This window comes from Euprymna scolopes, chromosome 45 (assembly GCF_053919585.1).
Source record: "Euprymna scolopes isolate OS-2025 chromosome 45, ASM5391958v1, whole genome shotgun sequence".
Classification (NCBI taxonomy): Eukaryota; Metazoa; Mollusca; class Cephalopoda; order Sepiida; family Sepiolidae; genus Euprymna; species Euprymna scolopes.
This window is the reverse complement of record NC_136526.1, coordinates 58,506,496-58,529,979: the sequence shown is the minus strand read 5'-3', so window position 1 is coordinate 58,529,979 and position 23,484 is coordinate 58,506,496. Positions and strand designations below refer to the sequence as shown.

Sequence of the window (23,484 nt, the reverse complement as noted above, 5' to 3'; positions counted from 1 at the left end):
CCAAAAATGAAAATATCTACCAGAAGAGTTTTTCAACGGGGGACTCGTACTCGCATTGTTTCAATATCTGCCTTAATCGTTTAAGAAATGTGTGGGCGTGTTCATCAGGTTGTTGTCGACACTGTAGAAGCTGATACCTCGAGACGCGGAAGTTTGATATTGGCTCTATACATGCACGAAATTTCTTAATATAATTTTCTACATTACGTGTTTCACTTTCCTCAAACTGAAATGTGTCACTCAGATCCTGTCCTTCAATCCCTGACCACAATAACAGATAATTAACTTTTATGTCCTCACTTACATCCTTGAGGGGTCTGTTAAAGTGCAACATGACCTGTCGAATGAATCTATCAAAATCTTTTGCTAAATTATTACTCTGCCAATCCATAGAAGGGGGCGGTATTTGACAAGCCATTGTTGATAAGGAATTAGCACCTGAAGAAATAAGAATTTTTTTTTTTATTTATAAAAGTGTCTGATTGGCGTATGGTATTTGTTTGCTTTTGTAAAAAATAATAACAATAACGAATCGCCTACCTTGTGTCGTGTCTTGTCTTTATTTGTGTTTTTTTTATTACTTTTATTCCTCAGTCTGTGACTTCGTTTATTTCCTTGTTGTTGAGTTATTCAGTTGACGCTTCACTTTACACTGTGATGATACGTTTTTGAGTTCCTGCGTCACATTCGCACGTGGACTGATGGGTCGATGTGTTTTCGTTTTTTTTTCTTCTCTTTTTTGTTTAAATTTTTTTCTCTACTATAACCGTAGATATCTAGTTATATTTAACCATTTCTAACACCATGTTGTATTATTCACATGTGCTGATGATTAGTGATTAACTAGAACGCTGAGAGACTGGAATGAAACACGTTTATTTTCTAGTCTTACAAACCGGAACTGCTTGGCGGTGAGCCCGAAACCGGAAGTAGGGTTATGGGAGAGGAGTGGGAGGAAGACTGGAGGGGGGTATTACTATTTGTTCTACAACATGCCTCAGGGGTCAATCCTTTTGTCATTATTATTCCTTATATTCAATAACGACTTCCCTAATAATATTGTTACAAAATGGGTATATTTGCCAATTCTGGCCATGCTTTATTAAAGGCACAAAGAAAAACGGATATACACAAATCTTAGATAATGGAATAATCCTTAAAAAACTACTTCTAAACTGTAGTGAGGCCGGAAGGTGACTTCAAAGCAGGTGGCTTTCTCCCTTTTGCCCCATACTAAGTATGTAAGTCGTTTAAAAGATTGCCGGCAGCATGTTAGCGTTAAAGTTAGCTGTTCTAATATTTTTAATTAAGATTCGAATGTCTTCATGTGTAGCATTGGATTTGACTGCAAATGCTTTGCCACATATATGATAAAAATACGAACGTAATTCTAACAGGCCTTTCTGGAAAATTAGCATCAGAAATGATGGAAGATATCTTCTCACAAACTTAGACTCTTAAGGACAGTGTCAAGTTGCCATTCAAGTTCTATGAAGAGTATGTTCTGCAATGTTTTCATATTTTTATCAATATATATTTAAATGTAATTGTTTTACCACACACTCCATATGAATAACAACTCTTGTTAAAGTGTGTTTTCATGTGTAGTTAAGCATTTGATTTGACTGCAATGGTTTTGTTACATATATTACAAATTTTGGTAATAGATTGTTAAGTAGGCAATCAATTTCTATGCAGGCTGTGTTCTCTAATCTTTTCCTATGTTGCATCAATATTTATTTAAATGTAATTGTTTTACCACACATTTCATAATAATTCTTGTGTCTTTATATGTAGTTTAGCATTGGATTATTCTACAAATACTTTGCCATATATTACTAACTTATTAAAAGTAAGGAAAATAATTTTCTCTCTCCCTAGTTGACAATTTAAATATGTTGTAGTATTCTTTCTTGTGATTTATGCGTTAGTTGGAGTTAACATTTGAATTCTATATGAGTCACTTCAATATTCGAATTTTCCATTAAATTATTTCCTCTGAAACAGTAAAGAAATTGTGAACAAAGCTTTCCTCTCCCCAATTAACCATTAAAGGTCTTACCTTAAGCATTCAAATTCTCTCTCTCCCGTGTGTTTGCATCAATCTCGTTACAGTTCTTTGATGTTTAAATGCTTTACCACAAACTTAACTAGAAAAAGGTTTCTCTCCAGTGTGTGTTCGCATGTGTCCTGTTACATGATTTTGATGATCAAATGCTTTACCGCACACTTTACAAGAAAAAGGTCTCTCTTCAGTGTGCGTTTTCATGTGTCTCCATACATCAATTTGTTGTGCAAATGCTTTACCACGCACTTCACAAGAAAAAGGTTTCTCTCCAGTGTGTGTTCGCATGTGTTCTGTTACACCATTTTTATGTGAAAATGCTTTACCGCACACTTTACAAGAAAAAAGGTTTCTCTCCAGTGTGTGTTTTCATGTGTCTTGTTACACTATTTTTATGTGCAAATGCTTTACCGCACACTTTACAAGAAAAAGGTTTCTCTCCAGTGTGTGTTCGCATGTGGTCTGTTACATGATTTTGACGTGCAAATGCTTTACCGCACATTTTACAAGAAAAAGGTTTCTCTCCAGTGTGAGTTTTATTGTGTCTCTTTACATCATTTTGTCGCGCAAATGCTTTACCGCACACTTTACAAGAAAAAGGTTTCCCTCCAGTGTGTGTTTGCATGTGTCTTGTTACACTATTTTGATGTGAAAATGCTTTACCGCACACTATACAAGAAAAAGATTTCTCTCCAGTGTGTGTTCGCATGTGTCCTGTTACATTATTTTGTTGTGCAAATGCTTTACCGCACACTTTACAAGAAAAAGGTTTCTCTCCAGTGTGTGTTCGCATGTGTCCTGTTACACTATTTTGACGTGAAAATGCTTTACCGCACACTTTACAAGAAAAAGGTTTCTCTCCAGTGTGTGTTCGCATGTGGTCTGTTACATGATTTTGACGTGCAAATGCTTTACCGCACACTTTACAAGAAAAAGGTTTCTCTCCAGTGTGAGTTTTATTGTGTCCCATTACATCATTTTTTCGTGCAAATGCTTTACCACACACTTTACAAGAAAAAGGTTTCTCTCCAGTGTGTGTTCGCATGTGTTCTGTTACATGATTTTGTTGTGCAAATGCTTTACCGCACACTTTACAAGAAAAAGGTTTCTCTCCAATGTGTGTTTGCATGTGTTCTGTTACATCATTTTGTAGTGCAAATGCTTTACCACACACTTTACAAGAAAAAGGTTTCTCTCCAGTGTGTGTTCGCATGTGTCCTGTTACATGATTTTGTTGTGCAAATGCTTTACCCCACATTTTACAAGAAAAAGGTTTCTCTCCAGTGTGTGTTTGCATGTGTCTTGTTACATCATTTTGATGTGCAAATGCTTTACCACACACTTTACAAGAAAAAAGTTTCTCTCCAGTGTGTGTTCGCATGTGTTCTGTTACATGATTTTGATGTGCAAATGCTTTACCACACACTTTACAAGAAAAAGGTTTCTCTCCAGTGTGTGTTCGCATGTGTCTTGTTACATCATTTTGATATGCAAATTCTTTACCACACACTTTACAAGAAAAAGGTTTCTTCTTTTTTGATTTATTTTATTTAAGTCGAAGTTCTCCGTTATCTAGGGGCCCACAACCTCGCGCTAACACTTGAAATCTTTATTAGATACATAGATATTCGAATGTTTCATTTAAATTCTTTATCTCTCAAACACGGAATTAGTAATAAAGAAATTGACAACATAATTTTCCTCTCCCCAATTAACCATATTCGTACGTTGTTGTATACTTTTCATTTTGATCTCTTGATCATACTTGATTCCAGGACAAGTATTTATCTAGTCTGGTGGAGTGTCGAGCTGCGTGCTATTACTTGAGGTAACATCACTTGGAGAAGGTGCACCATCCTTTATAAAAGCTAATGTGGGTTAGCTATAGAGAGATCTTATTTGCGCAGCAAATACTATGTGATTTGTAATATTCGGTCAGGGTTTACTTCTATGGAAAAAGTATCCTCATGCCCAGTTGTTCTGACAAACCCCTGTACAGAGAGACTTAGACACTCGAGGATAGTGTCTAGTAGACATTCAATTCTCTCCAGTAGACATTCAAATTCTCTCCAGTAGGTATTCAAGTTTTCTCTCCAGTTTGTTCGCATGTTTGATGGTACATCACGATTGTTTGCAAATGCTTTGCCACTCTCTTTACAAATAAACTTGCTCTTTTGTCGGAGTTTGCAGGTGCTCCTTAGTTTCAGAATAATTTGAAGATGCCATACCACACACTTCACATGTGTTATCTGTCAGCGTGTTAGTCTTTAAACTTTAACTGGTTGAACATGTTTTACCACACACTTCACAAATCTTTATTTTTCTAGTCTGTTATGATTTCAAATTGCTGGAAGATGTTCCTCCAATATTATATTTTTATAGCAAAATGTCATTTGCAAACATTTGCAAAAGATAAGCTTTTGCAGTATTGTTTATTTCTACACTTCTTACTGAAAATTTTATGCAAAGATGTATTCAAGAATAACATTTGTTTTCAATGTCTCCAAACATGTTGTTATATCAAAATACAACACATTTTCTGAGAAGTTATTTTTTCCACTGTGTGTTCATCAACATATGTTCTCCAGTTTCTGATTTATTTCTGCAAATTGATTCATCTTTCTTACCTGTGAAGAAAAAAAATAAAATTATACAAATTTTACATAAAAAATATGCAATCAATCAAGCAACAAACAAATAATGAAAAGCTGTTTAATTCAGCCAGCCTTATTCTAGAAATTGAGGTCCTATTTTACCTCTTTACCAACTGGACGACTCTCTGTCCATTGTGTCCTGACCTTTTCTTTCACATGGTTGTTCTACTAATTAGTGCTTTGGTCATTTTCATACTATTTCTTTTAGGACATACATCAAAACTCATTTACTTACATCTTTGTGGTCGGCTTCTAATTATCAAAGTATACCTTTATATCACACTGATTCACTGGGATTTCCTCGCGTGGACTCTTCAAACTCGACAAAGACATCAGAAAACAGTACCCTTTACTTAATAACAACCTTTTCTGTCAAATCCTACTTACACACTGAATCCTTACCTATGATGGTGAGTTTATCTGATTTTTCCTTTCTTTTCCATAAGAGCGTCCAAGATCTCAAAACCAAGATATTCCACATACATTCATCTCTAAACAAATTATATGGTATTTTGTTATATCTTTTTTTATATACGGCATATTTTAGTTTTTCCCTCTTATTACTCTGAGTGATTTGCCCTTGTACTGACTTCCTATGTACCTGAAGATTTCTCGTATCTTCCCAACGTCAGCATTTTAAACTTGTGTCGAGATTTACTATATAACAATCTTTTACATGCATTAACATTTTACATGCATGCAAAGTAACTTAATAACACATTTAAAAATGTGATCTTCTAGCCATAAAAGTTAAATAAACATTTTTAATTATATTAGAAATGGCATTTATATAAAATCAACATTTTTACTTATATCGAAAATAACATTTATATTAACTCAACATTTTCAATTATATCAGAAATTACATTTATCTAAACTCAACATTTTCAATTACATCAGAAATGACATTTATATAATCTCAACATTTTTAATTATATCAGAAAAGACATTTATATGAACTCACCATTTTTAATTATATCAGCAAGGATGTTTATCTAAACTCAACATTTTTAATTATATCAGAAATGACTTATATGAACTCAACACTTTTAATTATATCAGAAATGATATTTATATAAACTCAACATTTTTACTTATATCGGAAATGACATTTATCTAAACTCAACATTTTTAATTATATCGGAAATGACATTTATATGAACTTAACATTTTTAATTACATCAGAAATGATATTTATATAAACTCAACATTTTTACTTATATCGGAAATGACATTTATATAAACTCAACATTTTTAATTATATCAGAAATAATATTTATATAAACTCAACATTTTTACTTATATCGGAAATGACATTTGTATAAACTCAACATTTTTAATTATATCAGAAATAACATTTATCAAAACTCAACATTTTTAACTATATCAGAAATGATATTTATATGAACTCAACATTTTTAATTATATCAGAAATGACATTTATATGAACTCAACATTTTTAATTATATCAACAATGAAATTTATATAAACTCAACATTTTTAATTATATCAGAAATGACTTATATGAACTCAACACTTTTAATTATATCAGAAATGATATTTATATAAACTCAACATTTTTAATTATATAAAAAATGACATTTATCTAAACTCAACATTTTTAATACTATCAGAAATGATATTTATATAAACTCAACATTTTTAATTATATCAGAAATGACATTTATATGAACTGAACATTTTTAATTATATCAGCAATGATATTTATATAAACTCAACATTTTTAATTATATCAGAAATGATATTTATATAAACTAAACATTTTTAATTATATCAGAAATGATATTTATATGAACTAATCATTTTTAATTATATCAGAAATGATATTTATATAAACTCAACATTTTAAATTATATCAGAAATGACATTTATATAAACTCAACATTTTCAATTATATCAGAAATGACATTTATATAAACTCAACATTTTCAATATCAGAAATGACATTTATATAAACTCAACATTTTCAATTATATCAGAAATGACATTTATATAAAATCAACATTTTTAATTATATCAGAAATGATATTTATATAAACTCAACATTTTTAATTATATTGAAAATGAAATTTATATAAACTCAACATTTCTAATTATATCGGAAATGACATTTATATAAACTCATCATTTTTAATACTATCAGAAATGATATTTATATGAACTCACCATTTTTCAATTATATCGGAAATGACATTTATATAAACTCAACATTTTCAACCATATCAGAAATGATATTTATATAAACTCAACATTTTCAATTATATCGGAAATGATATTTATATAAACTCAACATTTTTAATTATATCAGAAATGACATTTATATAAACTCAACATTTTCAATTATATCAGAAATGACATTTATATAAACTCAACATTTTCAATTATATCAGAAATGACATTTATATAAACTCAACATTTTTATTATATCAGAAATGACATTTATATAAACTCAACATTTTCAATTATATCAGAAATGACATTTATATAAGCTCAACATTTTTAATTATATCAGAAATGACATTTATATAAACTCAACATTTTCAATTATATCAGAAATGACATTTATATAAACTCAACATTTTTTTTTCTTCATGGTCACTACTTATTAAGGCCCGGAAGCCACTCAGGGATAAGTGTTATTGCAAGTAGAGTACGTTCGAGTGGAGATTTAATGAAGTGTTTACTTAAGGGGGTTGTTCATCAGTAATTCGTTTACATTGGACTTGAAGAAATCCAGGTTGTAGTCAGGTGGGAAGCAGGCAGAGGGAACAGAGTTCCACAGAAGTGCACTTCTAAGAAAGAAGCTTTATTCATGGAATCTACGTTTTGATTTAGGCACAGATAAAAAGTGGGGAAAATTTTTGACAGTGGATTCAGCTAGACGGGTGTTTTTCATAAATGATCGGCGAGGCGGGTCCAGAGATTGGAGTTCAGACGAGCACCTGCCATGGAAGTAACGATAAAACTAAGACATGCTCGCAACGTCTCTTCTGTGGGAGAGAGGTTGCAGGGAAGAGAAAAGGTCATCCCCCCACTAAGCCACAAAGTCTATTTTGTACTCTGTCAAGGCAGGATAGGCTGTTTTTAACAGCTCCTGCCCAGATATGGCAGCAGTACTCCATCCTTGGACGTACTTGGCTTTTATATAGATAGAGAATTGCATCAGTTGTGAGATATCTTCTGGAGTGGTAGGAGGATCCCACCATCTTTCCAGCGACCTTGGCAACAGACTTGATATACATGTTCAATTTCAGATCAGGTGTAAAGGACCAACCCAGAAGCTTGTCAAAACATGGGGCTTCTCTGAGACGAGAGCCATCCATTTCAATTGATGCCAGATTGCGATCAGAGCGTTGATGATGTAAAGATAGGAGTTTGGTTTTAGATGCATTGAAGGTAACCAGCCACGTCTTCCCCCACTGAACCACACGCTCAAGATCAGAGGAGAGAGAATCAGAGAGAACTTTGTCATTTACAGCCTTTGATGTGTTGCCATAGATGTCGTGTCATCAGCATAGATGTCAACGAATGATTTAAGTATGTGTTTAGGGAGATCATTGGAGTAGATCAGAAGAGAGTTGGGCCCAGGATTGACCCCTGAGGGACTCCAGCATTAATACTGCAGCCTTCTGATTTTTGCCCATCGATCACTACTCTTATGAACGTATCGGAGTGAAATGATTTGATGATTTAGAAAACATTTCCAGTTATACCGTAGCTGGAAATCTTATGAAGTAGGCCCTTATGCCATACCTTGTCGAAGGCCTTTGATATTTCAAGAGCAATTGTCCTAGAAAGGAAGCCTTTGTCAAGAGATTCACTAATTCTATGAGATACAACCGTTAGCACATCTGCGGTAGATCTTGCAGAACGGAAACCATATTGTGTGTCACTAAGAAGGTTATTTCTGTTGAGGTGGTTGACAATTTTCCATTATAATTGAAGTAACATTATCATAAACTCAACATTTTCAATTATATCGGAAATGACATTTATATAAACTCAACATTTTCAATTATATCGGAAATGACATTTATATGAATCAACATTTTCAATTATATTGGAAATGACATTTATATAAACTCAACATTTTCAATTATATTGGAAATGACATTTATATAAACTCAACATTTTTCAATTATATTGGAAATGACATTTATATAAACTCAACATTTTCAATTATATCGGAAATGACATTTATATAAACTCAACATTTTCAATTATATTGGAAATAATATTTATATAAACTTTACATTTTCAATTATATTGGAAATAACATTTACATAAACTGAACATTTTCAGTTATATCGGAAATGACATTTATATAAACTCAACATTCTCAATTATATCGGCAATGACATTTATATAAACTCAACATTTTCAATTACATTAGAAATAAAATTTACATAAACTCAACATTTTCAATTACATTAGAAATAAAATTTACATAAACTCCACATTTTCAATTATATTTCAAATGACATTTATATAAACTCAACATTTTCATTTATATTGGAAATGACAGATGTCAATGTGTATTTGAGGTAACCTTCTCTTCCCTATATGTCTTGACCTACTATGAATAGAGCTCATTCGTCGTTTGCAGTTAGACTTCCTCAGGTTTATATCACAGGACCCATGTTAAGTTGTAAAACTAAGAGATTGAGATTTCAAGATATTATTAAATTCTCACTGAAAAAGGATGCTTCTTATGCAGATCTTGGGGGTTTCATCAGCAGGACTAATTCTATCTTGGAGGAATTGACCAGCTCACTTGATTGTGACTTCTCTGAGGATGATTCGGCAGGGGCTCAATTTATAGCCAAAATTTTTGTCAGTTGCTAAGATATTTGAAGGGAGAGTTGATTCAATTATGTGGAACTAGAATTCTGTCTTTGTCTTTTTGCGAGATACCAATGAAACAATCAATCATTTGCTAATTCCTGGCGGCAGATTGTCTGCTCCTTCTCCTCTGATGATCTTGCAATGCATGTTCTGGTGCAAGTTGCCAACTCATTGGATATATTTTTAAATTTAGTATTTATTGTTGGAGAGATTCAAATGAACTCAATGTCATTTGGTGTCTATTGCATTCATTTCAATTAAGTAGACTTTTTTTCCAGCAGTTTAAAAAATCCAAAACCTTCAAGGATGGAAAATATCATGGTCAGTTGCCCTAGCATGCAAATAAACTTGCAGGGGTTGCATCAAGAGTACAGTATAAAGAAGCCTAAGGATACTCCTCAATATAAAGGGGTGGGAGGTGAACCTAAAAATCAGTTTAATAGCAAGAACATCTAAAGCGAACACCATCCTTAACAAAAAAGCAAAATCTGTTCTTTTCCTTTTCCAGGGAAATGTGAACCATCAAGAATGCTTTCCTGATATCTCCAAACTTTGTTGGCCCTGAATGGCATCAGTAAGTCCAATATGTCCCTGTCATGTTCACCCAAGAGTAAACAACCCCATTTAATGAAGCCAAGCAACCAGTCTTTATGCTTCAATAATATATTGGACTGATCTTCGTAGTTGCTGCTGGATCTGCCTTAAAAATGGGTCGATGCAGTATCCAGATATAATCCCAAAACTTTTAAGGAGCTACATGTATTTCCTCAATCATTCTTCTGCTGAAGAAACACATTCATATACTTCTCATACAAAACTTTTGAGGAGCAACATTTCCTCAATCATTCTTCTGCTGAAGAAACACATTCATATACTTCTCATACAAAACTTTTAAGGAGCAACATTTCCTCAATCATTCTTCTGCTGAAGAAACACATTCATATACTTCTCATACAAACCTTGTTTCTCTAAGCTCTTGACTACTCAACTCAAAATGTGGAAGGCAATTGCATGATTTGAAGCTTCTTGAGCAAGTTTATCTGCAGGTAAGGACAACTGAACATGATATTTTCCATTCTTGAATCTATTATAATTTTTTGAAACCGCTCCTTCTGATCCTGCTCATAACTTAAAACATCTTCTCTGAATGCCTAATGATTCAATACTGAATTAACAGCATAACGAAAAATATTCTTCTATAAATAGATACATATGCACACAATATCCGGTTAATAAAAATTACCTTTCCACCTCTAAAAAATATGGTCAAATTCTCTTTTGACCAAGCAAAACGGGCTGGAAACCATAGTGCCTAAAACAAACGATAAGTGTTAATTTTTAAAATTCATCTTAATCCTAACAAAATGTATACATGCTGCATTGTTTGGTTTTGTTTTTCTCTTGTCTTGCTTTATTTATATTTATTTATTGTCTTTATTTTTCTTGTTTTGCAAACTTTCTCTTGTCCTAAGTTGAAATTCGTTAACCCTCTCCTTCATACGGGAAAAACGCTGTTCACTCCTACTATATTCCAAGTAAACTAGCCTACAACTTTCATATATTCGCAACTACTGGAAATCTGCCCATATATCTATTTACTTTATTATACATACTGAATACACCATAGCTTATAATTTTCTTCCAATTACAGCTAAAAAAATGACGTTACTTGTATCTACATTGAATATACATCTTAACCCTCATGCCATCTAAAATAACCAGAGCTTGGGCAACAAAATTTTTAGTTAATTTAGTTAATTCTTAATATCAAGCCACTCTGTACCACGTTTTCCTATTCCTAAGCCAACATAAAAAAATTTAATTATGAATTTAAAGGAAAAATATTAAACCATATATTAACTCCTTCCAACAAACATGTTTCAAATATAGCTGCTTCCACTGTGTGAACCTTTACTCACCTCTCCTCCAGTAACAATGAAATAGCAATGCCCCTTAATCGCTTTGAGGAGGGTAATTTTTCAGTAAATATATAACCTTTACAAACTAACCTAGTAACATTAACTTTCCATGCGGGGTTGCAGAAATATCTGGATTGGGACCCAGGCGCAGGGCCAACCCTCTTGGTGCTGATGGACCCGTAGATCTTCCCAGGTCATCTCTCTAAAAGAAGGAAAACTCTGAAGCTAACTCTAAGGGAAAGGAGGCCTATCCAATCTTAGATGACAACCTTCCTAGAGCTGGTGACTCAAACAACTTACTGGTCTGCAAACCTAAACTGCTTAAGGAGTAGATAAGCACTGATTATCTCCCGGCTTCCATACTTCTTCTTTGCCTATTAGCTAGGCATAAGGTTGAATCACAGGGATTCGACAGAAACACTCAGAGGTCGATCTTGTTTCCTGACTAAGGCAATGAATGCTGTTTTCCCCACGCCCAATACATCCCCTCCCTCTAAACTGGTCACTTGGGAATGCTTGAATGCTATAATGCCAGTGCAAGTAGATTGGGTTAACCATCGTTTGATGGGTTTAGGGTACCAGATTGACAGTTCCTGGCTGGTAGTACAGGTGCCCTAACTCTTTGGTAGCGCTTAGAGTGGCTGTTCCATCAACAGTTGAATAATATTGAGATGCTTGTAGTGCCATGTCGTGCAAGGAAAGAGGCCCTGCTCTCATCCTCTGTGGACTTTCCTAAGACCAAAATCCTAGTAGATGGAAGATCAACTGATGGTCTACTTGTGTTGCATGTCTGATATTCTGCATAGCCACTTGTTCAAGAACCCTTACCTAAACTGAAACTCTTTAAAAAAAAAATGACAGTACAATCTTTCTATGCAATTTAGGTTATATTATTTTATTTTTCTGTTAAAGTAGAAATGTAAATTAAGAAATATTATTTTAAAAATCATTTTCTCGCATTAAATCCAAATTGATTCCTGATAAATCCAAAAGATCAGTCATAAATTTTATAAAATGTTCAAATTACATTATTTTTTGTTATAGAACAAACGATTTTTTATCAAAAATTGTCCATATTTTCATTTCATTTTAAAAGTTATTCAGCTTTTGTATTGATTTAATTTCTACAAAATTTGATTAAACATATGCACCAAGAATTGTTCCAAATGTTTACAATGACATTATTTTCCAATCGATTTTATCTTAGAAAAAATTTTCTTTTATTAAATAGATTAAATCAACTATTTATTTCAAACATTAAAACGAAATAAAATGAAAAAATAGCAATATTAATAATATGGACATTGGTTTCATGCTAATAATATTTGCATATGTGTAAGGTGGTCACACACTACAAAACATTCGTTCTAGTGAAAATATTTACACACTCCATTGTGTCGCATTGTATAATAGTCGTCCCCCAACAGGACTTTACAACTGGATCTCAGGTGGATCACACTCTCTACTCATGTGTGACAGAATCTGCACTTGGTATTGCTGAGACCACTTATCTTTTTAAAAGCATTGGTCATCAACATTTTTCTTGTTTTAGTGTCTAGTCTGGTAATGTCTCTCTGCTTTGTACATTTTCCCCCACACAGCGCAATACTCTTTGCACATTCTTTCTCTCATTCTGCCATGCTGAACTGAATCATTTTCTTCTATGCCAAGATATTTGCATTTTTCCTGCTCTTCTTGGACTCTGATCTCAGTATCCTCATCAAACTGTATGTTTAATATGTGGATCTTCATCCCATTTCTGATAAAGACCTTGGCACATTTATCCAGACTGAATGTCATATCTTTAGAAAAGGTATGCACAATTTGTAATAGCTCACTTATTTTGCCATCTAAACTGGCTTAGATTTCTCTGCCTCTTCCTAATCTTCAAGAATGGACCTGTTAATCAGCAACTAGTTTTTAGTGGCTAAGCACTTCCTCTTGCATCCTGCTTGTTCTTTTTCAAGGTATACTTCTGAAGAAAGGTGGTCATGAATGCTGTCTGCAACAAGGTCAGTGGGGACTTTATAAATGATAGTGAAACAGAAGATTGGCGTGTACTTGCTAGGGTGTTGTGTCTTAACCATTTTAGGTATGAGGGTGGTATCACCTTTCAATAGATATGTTGGTGTGACCTCCTAACCCTTCATCAATCTAGTGAACCAGCCACCATAATGAATACAGAGGGCTGTAAGTTTTTTAAGTCAGAAATTAGATAATTTGTCAAGTTCATATCTATTCGAATCTATCCAACTTTTGTTTTACTATTGTAGATATTAGCTTTGGTTCTGGCATTTCTGGCTTGTTTTTATTTGTTCTAGCTATATCCTGGATCCAATTGGCGTAAAAGTTGCTAGGTCCTTCATCCTCAAATAGAGACCTTCAATACACTTCATATCTTGATATTTAGGTGCCTCATCCACAGTGATTTTGTCTTTTAATTCCTGAAGAGTTTAATATCATATTTTGCCTGTAGGGGCAATAAGGGATTGTCTTATCTGAGAGTTGAAGGTTGTTATTTCTGACTTTTTATGATCAAGCTCAGCTTCACTAAACATTGTTTTGCCTTTGTTAGATTATTTTTCTGGGTTAAATATTACCTTTGCCTGGGAAGAAGTTGAAGAATATTTTCTACCATGTTTTCTGTTTGGCTTGAGTATGAGCCTATATCAATGACCACTTCTCGTCTCTTTCTCATCTACCATCTTGAGAAGGTAGTTGTTTTTCCACTTCCTTCAGAGTTTTCATCATTATGAGGGCGCATTCTTATGGTACATATTTTATCATGTAAGAAACCACGAATTGAAGGCAAGAAACTCGTTTAACTTTCTATTCCTCAGAAGGTTAGATTTTCTTATTCTCTAGATCTGATTTGATGTTTTGCCCCACTTTTCAAACTTTTACTAGTGGTAGCAAAACAGCAGTACCCTCTTTTGAGCAACAGTCATTTAAGCCTCCTGTTTATTTTTTTGGTTGCTGCAGTTGTTGATGGTAGTGGACAAGGGTCTTTTTTCAAGGCCTCATGGCTGATTCTGGTTTGCCTCTGGTATTGCAATCTTGTAAATTTAGGAGAAGTGAAGATCTGCACCATTGCTTTCCTCTTCCCGTCTGGTGTATGAACGAGTTGAGGGGGCGTTTTTTTTCTGGGTGCCGACCTGTCAGTAATTTTTTTTGTTTTACTTTTATTCATTTTGTTTCTCTCTTTTGTTTTATTTTACTTCAGTCGAAGTTCTCAGAAATCAAGGAGCCCCCTACCTGAGGCTAACACGAAGTCTATATGAGATACATAGATATTCGAATGTTCCATTTAAGTTCTTTATCTCTAAAACACTGAGTTAGCAAAGAATTTGAGAACATTATTTTCCTCTCCCCAATTAACCATTTTTATACATTGTAGTATATCTTTCATTCCATTTTGGTCTCTTGGTCTTACTGGATTCCAGGACAAGAATTTATCTAGTCTGGTGGAGTATCCAGCTTCGTGCTATTACTTGAGGTAATACCACTTGGAGAAGGTGCACTGTTCCTCGGTAAAGCTGTGGGGTTCTCTCCAGTATGTGTTCGTACATGAATGACCAATTCATATTTTCTTTTAAAAGAAGAGTCACATAGTTCACAAAAATATGGTTTCTCTCCAGTATGTGTTCGTACATGAATGACCAAGTCGTGTTTTCTTGTAAAAGAAGAGCCACATAGTTCACAAAAATATGGTTTCTCTCCAGTATGTGTTCGTACATGAATGATCAATTCGTGTTTTCTTGTAAAAGAACAGCCACATAGTTCACAAAAATATGGTTTCTCTCCAGTATGTGTTCGCATATGTTCACACATGTGGCGCTTCTGAATAAAAGAACGGCCACATACTTCACAAGAATATGGTTTCTCCCCAGTATGTGTTCGCATATGATGTACCATGTTGTGTTTATGAGTAAAAGAACGGTCACAAACTTCACAAAAATATGGTTTCTGTCCAGTATGTGTTCGCATATGTATCAACATAGTATTTTTCTGTGTAAAACATACTTCACAAGAATATGGTTTCTCTCCAGTATGCTTTTGCATATGTTTCAACATAGTATTTTTTTGTGTAAAACAAGAGCCACATAGTTCACAAGAATATGGTTTCTCTCCAGTATGTTTTCGCATGTGCATAACCAAGCTGTGTTTCCTTCTAAAAGAAAAGTCACATACTTCACAAGCATATGGTTTCTCTCCAGTATGTTTTTGCATATGTATCAACATAGTATTTTTCAGTGCAAAAGAAGAGCCACATACTTCACAAGCATATGGTTTCTCTCCAGTATGTCTTCGCATGTGATTGACTAAGTCGGGTTTCCTTGAAAAAGAAAAGCCACATACTTCACATGCATATGGTTTCTCTCCAGTATGTTTTCGCATATGTATCAACATAGTATTTTTCTGTGTAAAAGAAGAGCCACATACTTCACAAGAATATGGTTTTTCTCCAGTATGCGTTCGCATATGTACCTGCAGGTTTTGATTCTGTGTAAAAGAAGAGCCACATAGTTCACAAGAATATGGTTTCTCTCCAGTATGTGTTCGCATATGAATCACTAAACTGCGTTTACGTAAGAAAGAACGGCCACATACTTCACAAGAATATGGTTTCTCTCCAGCATGTCTTCGCATGTGAGTGATTAAGTCGTGTTTTCTTGTAAAAGAAAAGTCACATACTTCACAAGCATATGGTTTCTCTCCAGTATGTTTTCGCATATGAATCAACATAGTATTTTTCTGTGTAAAAGAAGAGCCACATACTTCACAAGAATATGGTTTCTCTCCAGTATGTGTTCGCATATGAATCTCTAAACTGCATTTACCTAAGAAAGAATGGCCACATACTTCACAAGAGTATGGTTTCTCTATAGTATGTGTTCGCATATGTGCTAACATGTGTTTTTTCCTTTCAAAAGAAGAACTGCATATTTTACAAGGATATGTTTTTTCTCCAGTATGTGTTCGCATATGTATTGCTAAATATTGTTTTCTTGAAAAAGAAGAGCCACATTTTTTGCAAGAATAAGATTTTTCTTTCGTATCTGATTTAGTGTTCATTTTTAAGTTCAAATATTTACAATTTTTAGACTTATTAGTTCTTTTATATTCTTTTTCTGTTTTAAAATAAACAAAATGAAAAGAACGATAAGATAAACAAAATGATTAAGAATGATTCTTGTTTTTCTGTTTTAAAATAAACAAAATGATTAAGAATGATTCTTGTTTTTCTGTTTTAAAATAAACAAAATGATTAAGAATGATTTTTGTTTGAGTTTTATCGATTTAAAGTTTACAATTTATATTTTTCTCATGTCAAAATGAAAATACATATTTTATGTTTTTTAATATAATTGATAATATAAGAATTGTGTGCGCAGATGATTAGGTCAATGAATTTACATCTACAGTTCAATCAAAATAGAAAACATCTGATGAATAAGCAGCGATTGTTTATCTATCAAATGAGATGATATTTACACCTTACGTAAATAACACAATATAGATATCTAAAACTTCAGATATATTTTCTGTGTATTTTAATTGATAATTTTACAAATCGACTATTTTGTCCACCAAATTAGGGGTGTCATATGAATGTTCCTTTAAGCTGTATGTTTCTTTTCAATAAGTTGGATGCCTGAAATATTGCATTTATTAAAAGGCTCATGAGTGCATTAGTCATATGCAATCAAAAGTACATTAGTTGTATGAATTTGGAACAATTATTGAATAGATATTTTAAAGATTCAGTAAATGTTTGTACACTTGTTTCAATGGAAACATGTTTTTCAATGTGTGATAGTATATTTATATATATATATATATATATATATATATATATATATATATATATATATATAATTTATGCTCTCTCTGTGCCACCTCACTATAAAACCAAAAGAATCCACATCAAATCAATATTGGATGTGAATTGATTGATGAATACTGAACATATAGGGTAGATCCAGTGAATGTTTTTGCAGTTTATGATATTTAAACCTTACGTATTAACATAATGTGTACAGATTCTCACAAATCAATTATATATACATTATTTTCTTTACCATATTTAATAAGCCAAAGAAGAGAAGAAATACATACTCAGTTGTCAGTTTTTTTCCATGTATTTTCATAACATTCTCTTTGTGTAGTTAAGAAAGATATGATTTCTCTTGTTTTCCGGCTTTTAACTTTGTGCAATTTTCATTGTATTGATTGCTGGATATTCTGCAAAATGAAATAAAGAGAAATTTCAGTAAATAATATAATTTTAGACATGTTCTTTGCAAAATGCTAAGATGTTAATGTGTATACACGATTATTTTTAAAAATGGATAAATTAGAGATAAACATCTACATTTTTATCTAAAGGCACAATTACACAATCATGCACAATTATTTTAAAAGTCCTCAAATTCATTTTTATCTAAAGGCACAATTACACAATCATGCACAATTATTTTAAAAGTCCTCAAATTCATTTTTATCTAAAGGCACAATTACACAATCATGCACAATTATTTTAAAAGTCCTCAAATTCATTTTTATCTAAACGCACAATTACACAATCATGCACAATTATTTTAAAAGTCCTCAAATTCATTTTTATCTAAACGCACAATTACACAATCATGCACAATTATTTTAAAAGTCCTCAAATTCATTTTTATCTAAACGCACAATTACACAATCATGCACAATTATTTTAAAAGTCCTCAAATTCATTTTTATCTAAACGCACAATTACACAATCATGCACAATTATTTTAAAAGTCCTCAAATTCATTTTTATCTAAACGCACAATTACACAATCATGCACAATTATTTTAAAAGTCCTCAAATTCATTTTTATCTAAACGCACAATTACACAATCATGCACAATTATTTTAAAAGTCCTCAAATTCATTTTTGGTTGAACTAAAATTGTAATCAAAATATTTATTGCAATAATTATCCATGCAGAAAATTATTTCTTTTTCATAAATATTAAAAATCAACAAAAATCAACAAAAGATTTCTAAGTGATTTTCAACATTTCAGAATTTGTTTTTCATGAACATTAAATTAAACAAGAATAAACAAAACATTTCTTGGTGATTTTCAGCATTTCATAATTTTTTCATAAATATTAAAAGTAAACAAAAATAAACAAAAGATTTCTTAGTGACTTTCAACATTTCATATTTTTTCATAAATATTAAAATAAACAAAATATAAAAGATTTTTTAGTGATTTTCAACATTTCATAATTGTTTTATAAATATTAAAATAAACAAAAAACACAAAAGTAAATTTAATGATTTTCAACATTTTATAAATATTTTTCATAAATATGAAAATAAACAAAAATAAACAAGATTCCTTAGTGATTTTCAACATTTCATAATTTTTTTCATAAATATTTAAATAAACACAAATAATCAAACGATTACTTAGTAATTTTCAATATTTCATAGTTTTTTATAAACATTAAAATAAACAAAAAATAAACAAAAGATTTCTTAGTGATTTTTAACATTTCATAGTTTTTTATAAATATTTTAATAAACAAAAATAAACAAAAGATTTCTTGATAATTTTCAACATTTCATATTTTTTTTAAATAAATATTTAAACAAACAAAAATAAACAAGACATTTCTTGGTGATTTCTAACATTTCATAATTTTTTATAAATATTAAAATAAAAATAAACATCAGATTTCTTAGTGATTTTCAACATTTAATAATTTTTTCATAAATATAAAAATAAACAAAAATCAACATTTCATGATTATTTTTTTTATTATTTTTAACCCATACTGTAATAATGGAAGAAATCGCTGTAAATTCTCAATCCAAAACGACAAGGCATCATAAAAGCTTCATAAATTATTTACAGGATTTAATTTATTGGTGGTTTTCAACATTCCATAATTATTTTCTTTAATTTAAAATATTTTATATTTTACAAAGAAATGATTCTTTTGGAGAAGCAACAATATTATATTTATAATCTTTATTTTGTAACACATTTGACTAATGTTTCTCGATGCATTAAATAAATCTAGCAATTTTTCCAATGCTTTTGATTGAACAATGCAAATAAATGTTTGAATATATAATATTCGAAAATTCTAAGAAATTGAAGAATATATAAATCACTATAATTTTCGATAAGTTGCCCAGATTAGCAAGATAAACAAATCTCAATTCTAAATCTATTTCTGACCACAGTTCCTGATTAATGTGCAAGGAATACTGTTAAACCATGCCGTGATAATTGTACAATTCACCCTAAATTCTTAGCCCAAAGGTAAAGAGGAATTACTCAAAAAAGCCATTATAAGGCTTACTTGGACGTTATCAGGGATCTCATCAGATGCCCATTGGGAAATATATTTTCTCTTTCTGCAGAACAGTGTGCAAATGAGACCACTGAATTGTTCAAAGCAGCAATAGAGGCTCATGTTCCCATGCATAAATTTTATAGCAAACCACACTCCCTCAAATAGTTTACTTTAATTGATCTCATTCCGGCTATACTATTAGAAAAATGCTCTGCTGAGGTTGCTCTCATCGTCTTCAAACTTTAAACAAATGCCTTAACTAATCTTGCTTTATGCCAAGGCTGCAGTGAAGAAGGTGGGCTCTCTTTACTGTGCTAGAAAATTGCTTATGCCTAAAAGTATCCTGTACATCAGCAAGGCCACCATTTTCTCATGTCTGGAGTATTGTTGTCCCATTTGGGCTGGTACATCTAGTCCCTAACTCCTGGACAGGGTTCAAAAGAGAGTCGCCAACCTGATAGGTCATGAACTGTCATCTAATCTTCAACCTCTATCCCATCGACAAAATATTGCATCCCTCTGCCTGGTTTACAAATATTTTAATGGCGGATGCTCTTACAAACTACTACCCCTTGTACCCCCTTGATGTAAATAGCCCTGACAAAGTCGATAAGCAGCAAGGTCCATCCTTACAAACTAGAGATTCCTAAATGTTAGAAACCTTTATACTCTAATAGTTTCTTATACAATAATTTAGTAATGTGAACAAATGTCAATCCGTTATTGAATAAATTAAAGTAGCTAAGCATGTGTGCTATTTATGATTGATGAAGAAACTCAACTGTTGGTCTCCGTACATATGTTCATGGTTTGCTAGTAATAAAGTGAGACGTAATGGAGTTTTGTTTTTAAACAAAAGTCATATTTACAACATTCATTAGTGACATTTACTGGAATGAAAAGGGGAAGACTTGCAGCCATATTTCTCCACCAAGTAGAACATGCTGAAACACTATCGTTATTCTTACAGCTTCTACACAATATTAAGCAAGAGAATTTGTTGGATGATTACAGCGATACTTTATTGTTGGGTGGATTTTTACCATAAACTAAGGTTTGAGCTCCTATAATTGCTATTCACGCTGATGGCTGTCCTCAATCAGCACAAAGCAAAAGTGGTTTATAGTAGATGAGAGCCATTCATTTCAATTGAGGTCAGACAGGAATCAGAACATTAATGACGTAACTATTTCTCCAGTACATAACATGCTCAAGATCAGAGGAGAGAGAAACAAAGAGAACTTGGTCGTATACGGCTTTTGATATGTTGCCATAGATGGAAGTGTTGTAAGCATAAATATCTATTATCTTAGGACGTGATTTGGGAGATCATTGATGTACATCAAAAAGAGAGTTAGGCCTAGAATGAACTCATGATGGACTTCAGCATTAATACTGTGAGCTTCTGATTTCTGCCCATTAACCACTACTCTTATGAACTTATTAGAAAGAAATGATTTATTAACTGACAAGACATTTCCAGCAATACCGTAGCTGGAGACTTTGTGGAGTAGAGCTTTATGGCATATCCTAGCAAAGTCCTTTGATATGTCATGAGATATTTGCCTTAAATGGAAGCCTCCATCGAGAGATTTGCTGATCCTATGAGATATGACTTTTAGCACATCTTCTGTAGATCTAGCAGGATGGAGGCGATATATTATGTCACTAAGGTTATTTTTGCTGAGGTTGTTGACTACTTTTCTATTTAACACAGATTCCAGCAACTTATGATGCACAGGAGACTGATACATCTGTATTGAGAGAGAGATAACTGATCACCTGAATTTTTCAATACTGATGAGGTTTTCCAGGCTGTTGGAAAGAAATTTTCCATAAAACAACACAGGATGATAAACACACACAGACAGTCCTCAATTATTGACAAAATTCATGCTGCAGAAGAAACTTTTCAACAAAAATGCAGAGAAAATTGCACAAGTTCTCTTGTGCAAATAAAAATGATCATGATAATTCATCCTGTGGCCACAGCATGGGGGATGTAAAGGGAAAAGATCATCAACTAATGTGTTGAAATAGTATCTAGAAGTTATCTGCCAATTATACAGGAAGTACCAGTGAGTTACATATAGTGAGCCGTTTATGTCTACCAAATTCGGTTTGTCTAGATCAAACACAAACACAGAACAAACTATGCAGTAAGTAGCACACACACACACACGCATGGAGTGAGGCACATACAAACATGACATGGTTTAATGATACGTGTGCATTTCCTGTGACCTCTGACATAGCCTTCCATTTCCCTTCTCTATTTCCTCTTTTTGCTTGGCACCAAGCAGTGCACATGTACAAACACACACGCTACATAAGCATGCAGTCGGAGAGCAGCAATCACACTTGTGAGGTAAAGCGATTGATCCTTCACGAACTTTAATACGAACCAAAAGCAATCGAACATAATGTCTTACCAAGAACAATCAATTATTCATAAATTCAACGATATTATTGAACTTTTATAAACATTCAGTTACACAGATTTTTACACAATGAAACTTGCAGTTTATCTTCACCTGTTCGTGTACACCTACAAATGTTTTCATGTTATCTTGCTTGTATGAAGAAATGTTTCTTGTATATTTTTTGTAACTTGGTATTTGGTTATAATTAATTACAGTTGTAGTTATTGGACATGTTCTTATTTCTTTACCGATTGGTATATACAATCCCAACATATCTGTCCCTCGAGAGTATATAAGAAATGGAAAATAGCCATTTTTGTTTTGAGTGGATCTTAACAATGAATTGTAGAACCACGTCTTCCATATTTACAGGACTTTAGCGTCTTTTGTAAAATATATGAGAAATATTGAAAAAACAAATTGCTAACATCTACAATGTTTCATCTTCATCAAAACTAAAATAAATGCGCTTTTAGTACTTAAAATAGAAATTTAGAAAATGGTTATTTTGTTTAAATAAAATAATACATTTCTACTAAGATCAAAATATGTTTATTATATTCTGTTATTTTTAATTAATGCAGAAAACTTCATTAAAACTGATTGATTAGGTGAAATTTTTGTGTTTTTTTAAGTGAAGGGAGAGGCACTTCCTGTTGATTTTTTTTTTTTTTTTGTCAATATAAGTATTATTCTTCCACGTTTTTCGACATTTTCATTCAAAATATAAATATTTCCTGTAAACATTGAAAATTTCCATAACATGTTAAATATCTTCTTGTGATGTTTTTATTACCGGGCTTTTAACGTTTCATTTCAACTGAATAATACTAACAATGTTAATAATATGTTAGGTAATTGCGATGTTTTCAATATAAAAAATAATTTTAAAGGCACTTGGAAAAAAATTAGATTAGAGTGATTTCTATAGTACCATTCTTCGTTTCTATGCAATCATGGAATGTTGACTCATTTCTCTATTTAAACAAAGGCAATCATAATAGTTTCGACGCGCTCATGTAGTGAAACAAAGGGAATCATAATGTAATAAAAAAGAGCTTCAAAAGCAATTAAATTAATAAATACTTACTTTTTGTTTGGCAATCTGTTTTTAACAAAGAAACGATTATAAGATGAGTTAATTTAAACGAGACGAGTTTGACGGGTGGAAGTCAACATTTTAAGATGGCGACCGGAAAAGCAAGTTC

At 32.2% G+C, this 23,484-nt stretch overlaps 1 protein-coding gene across 1 annotated transcript; it reads right to left on the bottom strand.

The window, feature by feature from the left end:
- Positions 1–857: 857 nt before the first annotated feature.
- On the bottom strand, positions 858–23,484 carry LOC145269746 (uncharacterized). The gene is made up of 3 exons (XM_080125474.1): positions 23,367–23,484; positions 17,625–17,750; positions 858–4,692 (listed from the first exon to the last, which is right to left on the bottom strand). Exon 3 carries the CDS (start codon positions 3,528–3,530, stop codon positions 2,400–2,402), a length of 1,131 nt encoding a protein of 376 aa, XP_079981600.1. The 5' UTR covers positions 3,531–4,692; positions 17,625–17,750; positions 23,367–23,484; the 3' UTR covers positions 858–2,399.